At 44.8% G+C, this 16,027-nt stretch overlaps 3 protein-coding genes across 3 annotated transcripts in view; 1 reads left to right on the top strand and 2 right to left on the bottom strand.

Annotated features, from left to right (window-relative positions):
• The window catches only part of mcamb (melanoma cell adhesion molecule b), a 244,314-nt gene that overhangs the window by 38,351 nt on the left and 189,936 nt on the right, over window positions 1–16,027 (bottom strand). Inside the window, exons 9-11 of the mRNA XM_080214585.1 lie at window positions 14,473–14,597; window positions 14,181–14,316; window positions 6,761–6,891 (exon numbers count right to left, since the gene is read on the bottom strand). Coding sequence (XP_080070711.1) covers window positions 6,761–6,891; window positions 14,181–14,316; window positions 14,473–14,597 — 392 coding nt within the window. The remainder of the gene's footprint in view (window positions 1–6,760; window positions 6,892–14,180; window positions 14,317–14,472; window positions 14,598–16,027) is intronic.
• On the top strand, window positions 12,392–12,564 carry LOC145359811 (large ribosomal subunit protein eL39-like). The gene has a single exon (XM_080214589.1). It carries the CDS (start codon window positions 12,405–12,407, stop codon window positions 12,558–12,560), a length of 156 nt encoding a protein of 51 aa, XP_080070715.1. The 5' UTR covers window positions 12,392–12,404; the 3' UTR covers window positions 12,561–12,564.
• Window positions 12,673–12,828, bottom strand: LOC145359812 (large ribosomal subunit protein eL39-like). The gene has a single exon (XM_080214590.1). It carries the CDS (start codon window positions 12,826–12,828, stop codon window positions 12,673–12,675), a length of 156 nt encoding a protein of 51 aa, XP_080070716.1.

Raw genomic sequence — 16,027 nt, 5'->3', positions numbered from 1 at the left:
GATGTTGCCTGGATTGGGAGGCATGCCTTATGAAGATAGGTTGAAGGAGCTGGGACTCTTCTCCCTGGAGAGACGAAGGTTGAGAGGCGACCTGATAGAAGTTTATAAAATGTTGAGAGGAATAGATAGGGTGGATTCTCAGAGGCTATTTCCCCGGGTTGAAATGGTCGCTACGAGAGGACACAGATTTAAGGTGCGGGCAGGCAAGTACAGAAGTGATGTTAGGGGTAAGTTTTTCACTCAGAGGGTGGTGAGTGAATGGAATCGGCTGCTGTCAGTGGTGGTGGAGGCGAACTCGCTGGGGTCTTTTAAAAGACTTCTGGATGAGTATATGGGATTTAATGGGATTGGGGGTTATAGATAGGTCTATGGATTGGTAGGTGTTGATGTGATCGGCGCAACTCATGGGCCGAAGGGCCTGTTTGTGCTGTAGTGTTCTATGTTCTATGTTCTAAGTCCCCAGGTCTGGATGGAATGTATCCCAGCGTACTAAAAGAAACGGCAGAAGTAATAGCAAATGTATTAGTTGTAATTTATCAAAATTTACTGGACTCCGGGGAGGTGCCAGCTGTTTGGAAAACAGCTAATGTAACGCCACTTGTTTAAAAAAGAAGACAGACAAAAGGCAGGTAACTACAGGTTAACATTCGTAGTTGGGAAAATGCTGGAATCTATCATTAAGGAAGAAATAGCAGGATACCTGGAAAAGAATGGTTCAATCAAGCAGACACAGCATGGATTCATGAAGGGAAAGTCATGTTTGACGAATTTACTGGAATTTTCTGAGGATGTGACAAGTGCGGTTGACAGAGGGGAACCGGTGGATGTGGTGCATTTAGATTTCCAGAAGGCATTCAATAAGGTGCCTCACAAAAAGTTGCTGCATAAGATAAAGGTACACAGAGTTGGGGGTAAAGTGTTAGCGTGGATTTAGGATTGGCTATCTAATAGAAAGCAGAGAGTCAGAATAAATGGGTGCTTTTCCAGCTGGCAATCAGTGACTAGTGGCATGCCGCAGGGATCGGTGCTGGGGCCTCAACTTTTACTATATACATAGACAATCTGGAGGAGGGGACCAAGAGTAGGGTAACAAAGTTTGCGGATAACACAGAGATGAGTGGGAAAGCAAATTGCGTGAAGGACGCGGAAAGTCTGCAGAGAGATTTGGATAGGCTAAATGAGTGGCCAAGGATCTGGCAGGTGAAGTATAACATTGGTAAGTGTGAGGGTATTCACTTTGGAAGGAATAATAGTAAAATGGACTATTATTTAAACGGTGAAAAATTACAACATGCTACCGTGCAGAGGGACCTGGGGGGTCCTTGTGCATAAATCACAAGAACTCAGTTTGCAGGTGCAGCAGGTGATCAAGGAGGCAAATGGAATGTTGGCATTTATCGCGAGGGGGATGGAATATAAAAGCAGAGAGGTCTTGCTGCAATTGGACAAGGTACTGGTGAGGCTGCACCTAGAGTACTGTGTACAATTTTGTTCCCCTTATTTAAGAAAGGATATATTAGCTTTGGAGGGGGTATAGGGAAGGTTCACCAGGTTGATTCTGGAGATGAGGGGTTTAGCTTATAAGGAGAGATTGAGTAGACTGGGCCTGTACTCACTGGAGTTTAGAAGGTTGAGAGATCTTATAGAGACATATAAGATAATGAAGGGGCTAGACAGGGTAGAAGCAGAGAGATTATTTCCACTTAGAATGGAAAGAAGAACTAGGGGGCACAGCCTCAAAATACGGGGGGAGTCAATTTAGAACAGAGTTGAGGAGGAACTTCTTCTCCCAGAGGGTAGTGAATCTTTGGAATTCTCTGCCTACTGAAGCAGTGGAGGCTACCTCGTTAAATGTGTCTAAGTCACAGATAGATAGATTTTTAACCAATAAGGGAATTAAGGGTTATGGGGAGCAGGCATGTAAGTGGAACTGAACCACTATCAGATCACTCATGATCTTATTGAATGGCGGAGCAGGCTCAAGGGGCTAGATGGCCTACTCCTGATCCTATTTCTTATGTTCTTATGTACTCTGGGTGGGGGACTTCAACATCCATTACCAAGAGTGGCTCAGTAGTACCACCATGGACCAAGCTGGCTGTGTCCTAGAGGACATCGCTGCTAGACTGTATCTAAGGTAGGTGTTGAGGGAACCAACAAGAGGGAAAATATACTTGATCTCATCCTCACCAAGCCACTTGCCTGTCCATGACAGTATCCGTGGGACCATATTCCTTATGGAGACAGTTTGATCTTCACATTGAGGATACCCTCCAAGATGTTGTGTGGCCAAATGGGATAAACTTCAAATAAATCTAACAACTCAAGGCTGGGCATCCATGAGGCGCTGTGGGCCACGAGCAGCAGCAGAATTGTACTCAGCCACAATCTGTAACCTCATGGCCAGGCATACCCCGACTCCACCATTACCATCTAGCCAGGGAATCAACACTGGTTCAATGAAGAGTGCAAGAAGGCATGTCAGGAGCAACACCAGGCATCCCTAAAAATGAGATTTCAACCTGGTGAAGCTACACAGGACTACTAGAGTGCCAGACAGCAAAAGCAGCACAGCTAAACAATCCCACAACTAATGGATTGAATCCAAACTCTGCAGTTTAATCTATCCCAACCCTCTGCTTTCTATAGGGCAGTCAATCCTCAATCCAAGCCACTACTCTATCTCCAACCCTTTGGGATCTAACCTTCTGGATCAGTCTCTTGTGTAGCACATTATTAAATGCCTTGTCATACTTGATGTATGAAAGAGAGTTCACTAAATTGAATTTGGGATGAGAGAGCTTTCCAGTAAGGAAAGATGGAGTAGAATGGTTATATATTTTCTGAAGCTTAGAAAATTGAAAGTAGAAAATTCTTAAATGACATGACAAAGTTAGTAACAACATGCTGTTTCTCTTAAGAACAAAGAACAAAGAAAATTACAGCACAGGAACAGGTCCTTTGGCTGTCGAAGGCAGCACCAACTGTGCTGCCTGACTGAACTAAAACCCCCTATCGTTCCAGGAACCATATCCCTCTATTCCCATCCTATTCATATATTTGTCCAGATGCCCCTTCAAAGCATTATTGTATCTGCTTCCACTACCTCTCCTGGCAACAAGTTCCGGGCACCCACCACCCTCTGTGTAAAAAACCTGTATTGTTTATCTCCTTTAAACCTTGTCTCTCGCACCTTAATCCTGTGCCCCCTAGTAATTGACTCTTCCACCCTGGAAAAAAGCTTCTGACTATCCACTCTGTCCATGCCCCTTATAATTTGGTAGACTTCTATCAGGTCACCCCTCAACCTCTATCGTTCCAGTGAGAATGAACCAAGTTTCACCAACCTCTCCTCATAGCTAATGCCTTCCACACAGGCAACATCCTGGTAAATCTTTTCTGTACCCTCTCCGAAGCCTCCACGTCCTTCTGGTAGTGTGGTGACCAGAACTGAACACTATATTCCAAGTGGGACCTAACTAAGATTCTATAAAGCTGCAACACGACTTGCCAATTTTTAAAATCAATGCTCCAGCTGATGAAGGCAAGCATAGTTTGCCTTCTTGACTACCTTCTCCACCTGCATTGCCACTTTCAATGACCTATGTATCTGTACACCCAGATCCTTCTGTTATCAATACTTTTAAGGGTTCTGCCATTTACTGTATATTTCCTATCTGTATTAGGCCTTCCAAAATGCATTACCTCACATTTGTTCGGATTAAACTCCATCCACTATCTCTCCGCCCAAGCCTCCAACCGATCTATATCCTGCTGTATCCTCTGATGGTCCTCATCACTATCCGCAAATCCAACAATCTTTGTGTTGGCCGCAAACTTACTAATCAAACCAGTTACACTTCCAAATCATTTATATATATTATAAACAGCACTGATCACTGAGGAATGCCACTTGTCACAGCCCTCCATTCAGAAACACACCCTTCCACTGCTACCCTTTGCCTTCTATAACCGAGCCAGCTCTGTATCCACCTTGCCAGTTCATCTCTGATTCCATGCGATTTCACCTTCTGCATTAGTCTACCATGAGGGATCTTGTCAAAGGCCTTACTGAAGTCCATGTAGACAACATCCACTGCCCTACCCTCATCAATCATCTTCATCATTTCCTCGAAAAACTCGATTAAGTTAGTGAGATGTACGTTAGGTCTAAGCAACTGGGAACGGAGAGAGTATTGGAGGAATACAGAGAGAGTAGGAGGAAGCTCAAACGGGGAGTTAGAAGGGCAAAAAGGGGGCATGAAATGGCTTTGGCAGACAGGATTAAGGTAAATCCAAAGGCATTTTACTCCTGTGTCAGGAATAAAAGGTACGCTTAAACTGGACCAGATGCTGGGCAACACGACAGCTCAGTGACTATCACTGTTTGCTGTGCAGATACATGGATTTGGGCCGGTGTCTGTGGGAGTTTGCGCATTCTCCCCGTGCTTGTGTGGGTTTTCTCCGGGTGCTCTGGTTTCCTCCCACACCCCAAAGATGTGCTCTTAGGCTGATTGGTGTAACAAACTGTCCCTAAATTAGTCTCCTCTCAATCTGGTTTCCAATGTGGAATGCCATAAGCATAGACAAGGGTCATGGGTGGAGAGGGGACTCACAATGTTGAAATGGCGGCGTGGGCTCGTTGGACCGAAGAGCCTGTTTCCTGTGCTGAGTTGTTCTTTGTTCTTTGAGACACGACCTCCCTTCACAAAACCATGTTGCCTCTCGCTACTAGTCCACTTATTTCCAAGTGGGAGTAAATCCTGTCTCAAAGAATCCTCTCCGATAATTTCCTTACCACTGTCGTAAGGTTCACCAGCCTGTAATTACCTGGATTATTCTTGCTACCCTTCTTAAACAAAGGACCAACGTTGGCTGTTCTCCAATGCTCTGGAACCTTCCCTGTAGTTTGCGATGTCGATAGGTACCTCCCTTGTAGCCAGTGAGGATACAAAGATTTCTCTCAAGGTCCCAGCAATTTTCTCCCTTGCCTCTCTCAGTATTCTTGGATATATCCCATCAGGCCGTAGGGACTTGTCTACCTTAAATGTTTCTTAAGAACCCCAATACCTCCTCCTTCTTGATCTCAACATGACTCAAACTATCTACACCTCCTTTCCTAGATTCACCATCCACAAAATCCTTCTCTTTGGCAAATACTGACACAAGGTACTCATCTAATACCTTGCTGTTAACTCAAGAACCTTAACTAAGGCGGTCAATTATTAGGGGGCATAGGTTTAAGTTGCGAGCGGCAAGGTTTAAACGAGATGTACAAGTCAAGTTTTTTATACAGAAGGTGGTGGGTGCCTGGAACTTGCTGCAGGGGAAGGTAGTGGAAGCAGATACGAGAGTGACATTTAAGGGGTGTCTTGACAAATACACGAATAGAATGGGAATAGAGGGAAATGGTCCCCGGAAGGATAGGGGACTTCAGTTCAGTTGGGCAGCATGGTCATTACAGGCTTGGAGGGCTAAAGGGCCTGTTCCTGTGCAGTAATTTTCTTTGTTCTTTGTAAGGGACTCAGTGACAGGATAAGCCATTTCATAAAGATCAAGGGAAATGTTTTCACTTAGAAAGTTGTAAATCTTGGGAATTCACTACCTCAGAGGTCTGTGGATGCATCCCCTCAGGGAATTAAGGGATTGTAGGATATGCCAGAAAAGTGGGGTTGAAGTGTAGGTTCAACAATGATTCGATTAAATGGTGGAACTGACTCCTGTGATTGTATGTCCTACTTTTCCTAATTTATCATCTTGTACTTGAAAGAGAGAAATAAATAGAGAAACAGGTGGCATGCTCAGCTAAGCAGACAAAAATGGAAGGAGAGAACAGAAAGCAGAAAACAGGAGAGATTATTGTAATTTGGCATTTTAACATGAAAGCAAATTCCCACAGGCAAGTCCGTACCTCCTATAAACTGAAGCAAAGTCTTACAGGATAGTCTGGTCTGAGGAAACCATCCAGGAAAGTGAGGAAAGAAACTGCAACAGCAAAACAAAAAGGGGGCAGAAACGATAAAAGATGTCAAAGATAGAAAACTGAGAAAGTCATCAAAAAAATAAGTAGTGGAAAAGAATTGCAGCAATAAAATGCCTTGGATCCCAATGTCACTTCCTATCACAACTGAAATTTTTTAGGCTCCCTAGCTGCCTTCATAATAGAATATTGAACTGTGATGGAACCAAATTTGCTGGTGGCCTAAGTGAGGGCCCTGGCATAGAACCACCACGTGGACCCTGCATCTGTCAATAGCAGATAGAGAACCAGGTAAAAAGAAAGTAGTGATGATGGAAATTCCTGGTGTGACAATTGCTTTCTGCAATCCAGTATCCCAGAATAATCATTTTGCATCATATATCGTGATTGCTTTTGTCCAAGTCATGGAATTCATTACCACAGAAAGTAATTGATGCCAAAATATTGAACATATTCAAGTAGCGACTGGATATAGCACCTAGGGCAAATGGGATCAAAGGTATGGGGAAAAAGCAGGATTCAGTTATTGAGTTAGGTGATCAACGATGACTGTAATGAATGGCAGAGCAGGCTTGAAGGGCCAAATGGCCTCCTCCTGCTCCTATCTTCTATGTTTCTACGTGTACTGTCTGTTTCTGAAATGTAGCAATATTCAAACCGGGAGGCTTGTTCGGGTCGCTGTCATTCATATTTTGACATGTTGACATCTCTTCCCAATCAATTCTGTCCTCCATACTATTTTCATCATATAGGATAATGTAAAGCAAGCTATTTACATACCAGCACCTTCTTTCGATCACTTTCCAGACATGTAACCTTTGGTGCTGGGTTGCCTTTGAATATGCAAGTCAGGTTAACATAAGGTTCCTTTTTGTAGAATGTCCTCTTCATGCAGTTTACTTCAGGTGATCCTGCAGGAAGAAAAATGCAAGCTCAATTCCTGGGGTGCTACATGCATACAAATAACTTCATTCCACAAAGTCTAAAGATCTAAAGATCGCAGTCCAAAAATGTGCAGATTAGGTGCATTTGCCATACTAAATTGCTCCTTAGTGTCCTGGGATGCGTATGTTAGAGGGATTAGTGGGATAAATATGTGGGGTTACAGGGATAGGTGGGGTTGTTATCGGTGCAGAATTGATGGGCCAAATGGCCTCCTTCTGCACTGTTGGGATTCCATGATTCTATGAAGAATTTATTTTCTGAGGGTACTGTCCATTGTTGGAATACATTTTCTTAGTTTGAGTTGCTCTCCAGTATTTTAGCACCTTGACCATTCAGTATTATATAAGTCTATAATGCAAGCAGTCAATTGGACTAAAGTCATTACAACCAAATCTGGTCTGGTCCTAGTTGCATCAATTCACACATCTCTAGCAAATGTAATTCCTTTATTCAAAAAGGGAGGATGACAGAAAGGAGAAAACTACAGGCCAGTCAGCTTAACATCTATTATAAAGGAAAGTTTAGGACACCGTTATTAAATAGCAGGGTAATTGAAGAATCCAAGGTAATCAGGCAGAGTCAACATGGTTTTCTGTTAAGGGAAATCATCTGTAACCAATTTATTGAAGTTCTTTGAAGGGTGGCATAGTGGTTAGCACTGTTGTCTCACTGCGTCAGGGACCCCAGATTCAATTCCAGTATTGGGTAAATGTGTGTATGGAGTTTACATGTTTTCTCCATGTTTGTATGGATTTCCCCTGGTTGCCAGTTTCCTCCTACAGTCCAAAGATGTGCCGGTTAGGTGGATTGGCCATGCCAAATTGCCTCTTAGTGTTCAAAGATGTGTTGGTTAGGTCAGTGCAGACTTGATGGGCCGAATGGCTTTCTGTGCTGGGATTCATTGGAGTTCTACAGTCACATGTGCTGTGGATAAAGGAGAACTGATGGATCTACTGCACTTAGATTTCCAGAAGTCATTTCATAAAAGTGCCACATCAAAGGTTATTGCAGAAAATAACAGCTCATGGTGTAAAGGGTAACACATTGACATGGACTGAGGATTGCCTCACTAATAGGAAACAGAGTTGGCTTAAATAGGTCTTTTTCTAGTTGTCAGGATGTGATGAGTGGTGTGCCAGAGGGATCAGTGCTGGGGTCTTCAGCCTTTCACAATTTATATAAGTGATTTGGATGAATCATAGAAGAATCATAGAACCACTACAGTGCAGGAGGTCATTGGGCCCATTGAGCCTGCACTGACAACAATCCCATCTAGACCCTATCCCCATAACCCCAGGTATTTACCCTGCTAATTTTCATAACCTACACATTTTGGGACACTAAGGGCAATTTAGCATGGCCAAGCAACCAAACCTGCACATCTTTGGGTTGTGGGAGGAAACCGGAGCATCCATGCAGACATGGGGAGAATGTGCAAAGTCCACACAGACAGTCATCTAAGGCCTGAATTAAAACCTGGGCCCTGATTCTGTGAGGCAGCAGTGCTAACCACTGTATCACCCAATGTGACATCCTTATTCAAAGAAGGGAGAGAGGCAAAAAGTAGGAAACTATAGGCCAGTTAGCTTGACCTCTGGTAGGGAAGCTGCTGGAATCAATTATTGAGGAGGAGATGAATGAGCATTTGGAAAGACAAGGCTCAATCTACCACTGTCAGCATGGTTTTTTGAAGGATAAATTATACTTGACAAAGTTGCTTGAGTTATTTGAAGACATAAACAGCAAAGTGGATAGTGGGGAACCTGTGGATGTGGTACATTTGGATTTCCAGAAGGCGTTTGACATGGTGCTGCATCAAAGACTGATCCAGAAGGCAAGATCGCAGAAGACTAGAGATAGAGTACTGGATTGGATTGGGCAACTGACAGAAAGCAGAGGGTCGGGGTAAATGGGTCCTTCTCTGGTTGGTGAAACATAACTAGCAGGGTGCCACATGGGTCACTCTCGGATCACAACTGTTTGCAATCTATATAAATGACCTGCAAGCAGGGACATAGTGCAACATAGCAAAATTTGCAGATAAAATTGGTGGGAAAGCAGGCAGTGAAGAGGATATGATGATTTTATAGATGGATATAGATAGACTGGGAGAATGGGCCAAAATCTGGCAGATGGAGCTTAATGGATAAGTGTGAGGTTGTCCATTTTGACAGAAAAAATAGAAAGGCAAATTATTACCTAAATGGAAAGCAGATTCAAAATGCGTCTAGGCAGAGGGATCCGGGTGTCGCAGAAAGTTGGTATGCAGGTGCAACATGTAATAAAAAAGGCAAATGGGATGTTGGCATTTATTGAAAAGGGATTGGAATATAAGAATAGAGAAGTGTTATTGCAATTGCATAGGATGTTGGTGAGATCAGTTTTGAACAAAGAACAACCCGGCACGGGAAACAGGCCCTTCGGCCCAATGAGCCCGCGCCGCCATTTTAAAGCATTTTCCTACACCTACCTTGCCCCGTGTGTATGCGACTGGTACCCCTACTGTAGCCAGATTCAGGGGAGAATAGTGTAGGGTCAATTTGGTAGACCAATCAGCCTAAGAGCACATCTTTGGGGTGTGGGAGGAAACCAGAGCACCCGGAGGAAACCCACGCAACCACAGGGAGAATGCGCAAACTCCCACAGACACCGGCCCAAATCCATGTATCTGCACAGCTAGCAGTGATAGTCACTGAGCTGTTGTGGTGCCCGTCTGCTGGTCCAGATTTAAGCACACACATCGACACGAAGTACTAGGCTACTCTCGAAACATCCAAGAGCAGCCCACGCACCACCCACCGTGTGCATGCCCCTCGTTTGACAACAAGGTGGACCGACACCTGTGGATTAAAAGAGACAAAAACATTAACATGTACTCTTACATTTCCAGTATCGACCTGAGGCTCTGACCTTTTTAAAACCGTCTTATATAACCCTCCATCCCTGTTTCACTCATGTGCCTATCTAAGTAAACCTTATTTGAGGTCTCCTTATTTGAGGAGGCATTGAACATAAGAACATAAGAAATAGGATCAGGAGTAGGCCATCTAGCCCTTCGAGCCTGCCCCGCCATTCAATAAGATCATGGCTGATCTGAAGTGGATCAGTTCCACTTTCCCGCTTTCTCCCATAACCCTTAATTCCCTTGTCTATCAGAAACTATCTACCCGTGACTTAAATATATTCAGCGAGGTAGCCTCCACCACTTCAACGGGCAGAGATTTCCAGAGATTCACCACCCTTTGAGTGAAGAAGTTCCTCCTCAACTCCGATCTAAACTGCTCCCCACCTTATTTTGAGGCTGTGCCCTCTAGTCCTGCTATCCTTTCTAAGCAGGAAGAATCTCTCGACCTCTGCCCTATCTATCCCCTTCATTATCTTGTAAGTCCCTATAAGATCCCCCCTCAGCCTTCTAAACTCCAAAGAGAGCAGACCCAATCTATTGAATCTTTCTTCATAGGCTAACCCCCTCATCTCCGGTATCAGCCTAGTGAGCCTTCTCTGCACTCCCTCCAAGGCCAATCTATTCTTCTGTAAGTGTGGCAACCAAAACTGCACACAGTACTCCAGCTGTGGCCTCACCAGTACCCTGTACAGTTGCAGCAAGAGACAGCTCGGAGGAGGTTCACCAGATTGATTCCTGGGATGAAGGGGTTGACGTATGAGGAGAGACTAAACAGTTTGGGCTTATGCTCTCTGGCATTTAAAAGATTGAGAGCGGATCTGATCAAGGGATATAAAATTTTAAAAGTGATTGATAAAGTAAATCTAGACCAATGTTTTCTCTTATGGGGCAATCTCGAACAAGAGGTCACAGGTATGAGTTGGAAGACTGCAGATTTATAAGTGAGATAAGGAGGAACTACTTCTCACAGAGGGTGGTGAGTCTGTGGAACTTGCTGCCCCATAGCACAGTGCAGTCTGAATAATTGAATGATTTCAAGAAAGAGTTGGATATATTTTTAATAAAAAAAAGGGATAAGGGGAATTGGGGAACAGGTAGGGAGGTAGATTTGAGACAGGGAGAGATCAGTCATGATCTGATTGAATAGTGGAACAGGCTTAAAGGGCTGAATTTGCCTAATGCTTCTCCTAATTCCTATGTTCCTACCCCACCTCCCCCATGAAATCTCCACCCTCACCACCACGGATTTGACAAATGATTTCAAAAGGAAATTGATTGGATATTTGAGGGAAATAAACATTCAGGGCTATGGAGATAGAGCGGAGAAAAGAAACTGACTACGGAGAGCCTGCATGGAGTCAATGGGCAAATGACATCTTTCTGTGACATAATGAGCCTGATTTTATCAATTGGAGCCCTAAGGGCCAGATCTGGGCGTAATATGGATCCAAGCCCAGAATCCTCGTTCCAGCGCGCCTCTATGCTTTTTGCCGGCTCCGATCCAATCCACGCTGTGGGCGGGGCTTAGCCTGCTGAACCGTTCGGATCTCTGAACTACGCATGCGCAGTTCAAAAAAAATCGGCGGCAGCTCGCCCGGGCGCTGGGCTGGAGCATGCAGCTGTGGCGGTTTGTGCCTTCTGAACGATTGCTTCCCGCTGTGTATCCTGTGTCAGCGTACCCAGGTGGAACAATTCCAATAGAACATCAGTAGTTCGCTTTTGAAGACAGGTCTATGCCAGGCTGTATCCTGTTTTGGTGGTTCGACCTGATGGGTCCACTATCAATATCTGATACAAGGAGCCTAAAAAAATTAATATGATGCCAGTTGATTTTCCCTTCTGTCAGAAGCTGAAAGGAAAGCAAGATTGCGCAAACGTGTTCCCAAAAGAGCTAGAACGAAAGAGGAGCAATTTGAAGATGAACTTAAAGTTGACAGTTAGAGCAAATTCTGGATGAAGAAGTAGTTTTCAAAATTTTGGATTTTAGAAACAACTATCACTGGACTGCTTGACTGGTGTTGACACCAGTGGAACTTTGACAAATGCACATATTATTACAATATCATTAATAAGTTGTGTTTTTTATTTATGATCGACTCCATTTGTTTTATTAAAATATGTTTCTACAGGAAGGATACAGGGAATGAAAAAAATTCCTGTTTTTATTTCTATTATTACATGGCTTAAATGCAAAGAGAAAATACTTTGAATGTTAATTAGACAATACCAATTCACATTAATTCTGTGCCTCCTGTTCCTGACTACATTTGTGTGGATTTGACTTACGTATACTTAGTTGTTCGTGTGATGTATCATTAAAACCAGGTGCAGGAAAAAAGGAGCAGAAAGCAGAGAGCGGCACGCTGACACAGATCATCCTCTGGGGGTAGTGGGGGGGCACAGATGGATCTCTGGTTGGGGGACGAGGAGGGGGCGCAGATGGATCTCTGGTTGGGGGACGAGGAGGGGGCGCAGATGGATCTCTGTCTGGGGGGGGGTCCACTGCCACTCGGCAGGCAATCCCTCCACCCCACCAGAGGAACAAATCCCTCCTCCCAGAGTGGACATGCAGCCATGCCATCCCACCAAACCTTCAGGATCAAGCGATTCCTCGCTAAGAAGATGAAGCAGAACTGGCCGATTCCACAGTGGATCCGCATGAAAACTGGCAACAAGATCAGGGGTAACTCCAAGAGGAAACATTGGAGAAGGACCAAGCTGGGCCTGTAAAGGGATACACTATCACTGGTACACTACCAGCCACAGATTACTCTTCCCTGCAGGGGCAAGAGAGCAGGAGAGATGGCTGTGTTTGGTGATGTACCAGTGATAGTGTATCCCTTTACAGGCCCAGCTTGATCCTTCTCCAGTGTCTCCTCTTGGAGTTACCCCTGATCTTGTTGCCGGTTTTCATGCGGTTCCACTGTGGAATCGGCCAGTTCTGCTTTGTCTTCTTAGCGAGGAATCGCTTGATCCTGAAGGTTTGGTGGGATGGCATGGCCGTAGGAATCCACAGAGGGAGGAGGGATTCATTCCTCTAGTGGGGAGGAGGGATTGCCCGCAGAGTGGTGGCGGAGCCCCCTGCCCCCGACAAACCAAACATCCATTTGAGCCCCCTCCTCCTCCCAACCAGAGATTCATCTGAGCCCCCTCTTCCTCCCCCCTCAACCAGAGATCCATCTGAGCCCCCTCCTCCTCCCCCAACCAGAGATCCATCTGAGCCCCCTCCTCCTCCCCTCCAACCAGAGATCCATCTGAGCCCCCTCCTCCTCCCCCCCCAATCAGAGATCTATCTGAGCCCCCTCCTCCTCCCCCAATCAGAGATCCATCTGAGACCCCTCCTCCCCCCCCATTAGAGATCTATCTGAGCCCCCTCCTCCTCCCCCCCCATCAGAGATCTATCTGAGACCCCTCCTCCCCCCCCATTAGAGATCTATCTGAGCCCCCTCCTCCCCCCCATTAGAGATCTATCTGAGCCCCCTCCTCCTCCCCCCCCATTAGAGATCTATCTGAGACCCCTCCTTCCCCGGCGGACGCCAGTGGAACGGTGCGAAACCCGGTCACTTTAGCTGTGGCTCCAAGTCTGTGGCCAGGAGGATGCTGCAGGCTCTCGAAGGACTGAAGATGGCCGAGAAGGATAGTGGAGGGAGACCAGCAATCGAGGTAGGTTGGGGATGTGCTCAACCGAGGCGGGCCTGACTTCCAGGAGGATCCAATCCTGGGAGGGGAGGGTGGTTCTGCCGAGGGGGGCTTGTCGGGGTGGTTAGTGGGAGGTCTGCAAAAGATGGTCGAGGAGGACGTTCCCCTGCAGAATAAAAATCGGCTTCGGATTTTTATTTTGCAGGTTGCTTACAGCGCGGATCCAGAACGGACTTGAAGACGGTAAAATGGGATTTGGTGGTTGAGTTGGGCACGCGGTTCATTAAATCGATTTGAATGCATGCTAATCCGGATCCGCATTCAAATCGGGTGTCAGTAAAGTCGCGATCTGCTCGGTTTCAGGTGCAGATCGCGTTAAAGGCCCAACGCCTGAATTTATCGTGAATTTTTGGTAAAATTGGGCCCAATGACTCTAAGTAGTTTGGAGTGCTACAGTTAGCAGTCTGGATATATCAATGTTACAGTGAGAGGTGTGGGATTTATCAGAATGTTACACTGAGCAGTGTGAATATATCTAAAGTAATACTGTGAGAAGTGTGAGGCACATCAGAGTATTACAGTAAGGGGTGTGTATTTCAGTGAATTTGTGGATTTATATCATGGTGTCAAGGGTGATGTATCAGAGCAAGTTATAATGCATGCACAGCACAGGGGATATACTGAGTGAGTTTACTGATTAACTGCTCATACCTTTGACTATAATGTCGATGGATTTTTGTCGTTTCAAGCTTGGAATGTTCTTGACAGTAACTTCGCAGGTGTACGTTCCAGAATCATCAAATGTGACCACTGGCAGCTGAAGCACATTTTCGGAACTGATTGTTTTCTAAAGGAGCAATCAGGAGATGGTTAATAAACAGAAGATGTGGGAAATTGCTCAAAGGTATGTATTGGATTATTGGAATGTTCCACTAAACATTATGCAAAGAAGAAATTAATTGCAAAGGTTCTTCCAAGAATTATTCTATTGTGTTACACCTACCTTATGTTTTTTCCAAATCACAGATGTCTGTTCTGACGCCTCCGCACTACAATGTATAGTTTTATCTTTGACACCCACCATAAAAGTATATGGTCCTTTCGGTTCCAATTTAATAGAATCTAGATCTGTTGGAAAGCAGCAAGAAAGAAAAGAAATTCAATACTTGTCACTTGATTAAGCAGCTCTGTGACTCTTACTTTTTATATAAAACAATAATTTGACCCTTCAGCACACAAACCATCTGTGGCATGCCTGATGGCTCACCGAGTGACTATAGCTTCCAATGTGGTATTGAGCAAAATAGCGCAGAAAATGCCAAGTCCAATCCCTGTCCTGCGGAAGTTAAATAGTCTCAGCCAGTAAGGGTGCCCATGGGCTGGAAAGGCAAAAATCAGCCAGGGTCCCTAATCCTGACCTTTTGAGCATGCCTTTATCATGTTGGGTAGCAAAAGCATCAGGGTTGGTTCAATGTCTAAACAGTAAAATAGTTTACTGACACATTCTATTTGGAGCTATTTCTTTTGACCACCTTGGTATCCAACTTTTGTGTAAACCCTGTATTATGCTCAAGAATCTTGACACCAAGTCACTGAAAAAATCCACTTTGCCCTATTTTAGCAGATAGAAATTCAAGCTAACTTTCTTCCCATGTGAACAATTGATTTAACAACTAATGGAGATCTTGGCTTGGTAAAAAAGCAAGGTTGGCAGCTCACATGGGATTATTAAACCTTTCCACACAAAGTTGATTGGACTCAGATCTTCTGTGTCTAAGTATATCATCTTAATTACAACATGATCCTTCTTATCTAATTTCCTAGGAGAACAGCCACAACTTAATCATTAACAACTGCAAGTGAAAGGTAAAAAGCAGTTCTCACAAGGAGTTAAAGTGTAAATGTATAGCCAGTACCCTCCAAACATAGCACAAATCTACCGTTACCCACAAATCATGGTGCTATCATTTTGAAGTATGGAATCCTAGCTGTAATTGTGTTTCTCCATATCCTAACATGTTTCTCCATATACTCACGTGGGTCGTGTATGGGGTGTCAGGGAGGGGTAGTACCTTTGGTGGGAGAACATGTCGCGTCCTTTTAGGGCAGTTTGTCCATCCTTTGTCCCCACTCGGCACTCAGCTCTCACCTGTGGCTCTCCGTACTGTTTGCACGCGACAGCAGCCACACCCCGGGCAACAGCCTCGACAAGCCGGCTAAACCAGGTGATTGTAGCCGATGGGACTCAACCCTCGGTGAGATAGGGAGATGTCTATCCCAGCTTGTCAAGACAGAGTCTGGCAGATTGAGCGGACGAGACCAATGGAAAGTCCAATGGTCAAGAAGGCAGTCTCTGCAAGTGTCATTTACCAGGATGTTGCCTGGTATGGAAGGGCTGTCTTACGAGGAAACATTGAATGAACTTGGGCTGTTTTCCCTTGAGAGACGTCGGCTGAGGGGGGATCTAATAGAGGTTTATAAGATTATGAAGGGGATAGATAGAGTAAATGGTGGTAAGCTTTTTCCGCTATTAGAAATGGATAGAACGAGGGGTCACG

Source organism: Carcharhinus amblyrhynchos, chromosome 29 (genome assembly GCF_965287045.1).
Source record: "Carcharhinus amblyrhynchos chromosome 29, sCarAmb.v2.hapA, whole genome shotgun sequence".
Lineage (NCBI taxonomy): Eukaryota > Metazoa > Chordata > Chondrichthyes > Carcharhiniformes > Carcharhinidae > Carcharhinus > Carcharhinus amblyrhynchos.
This window is presented reverse-complemented; position numbering and strand designations above follow the sequence as displayed.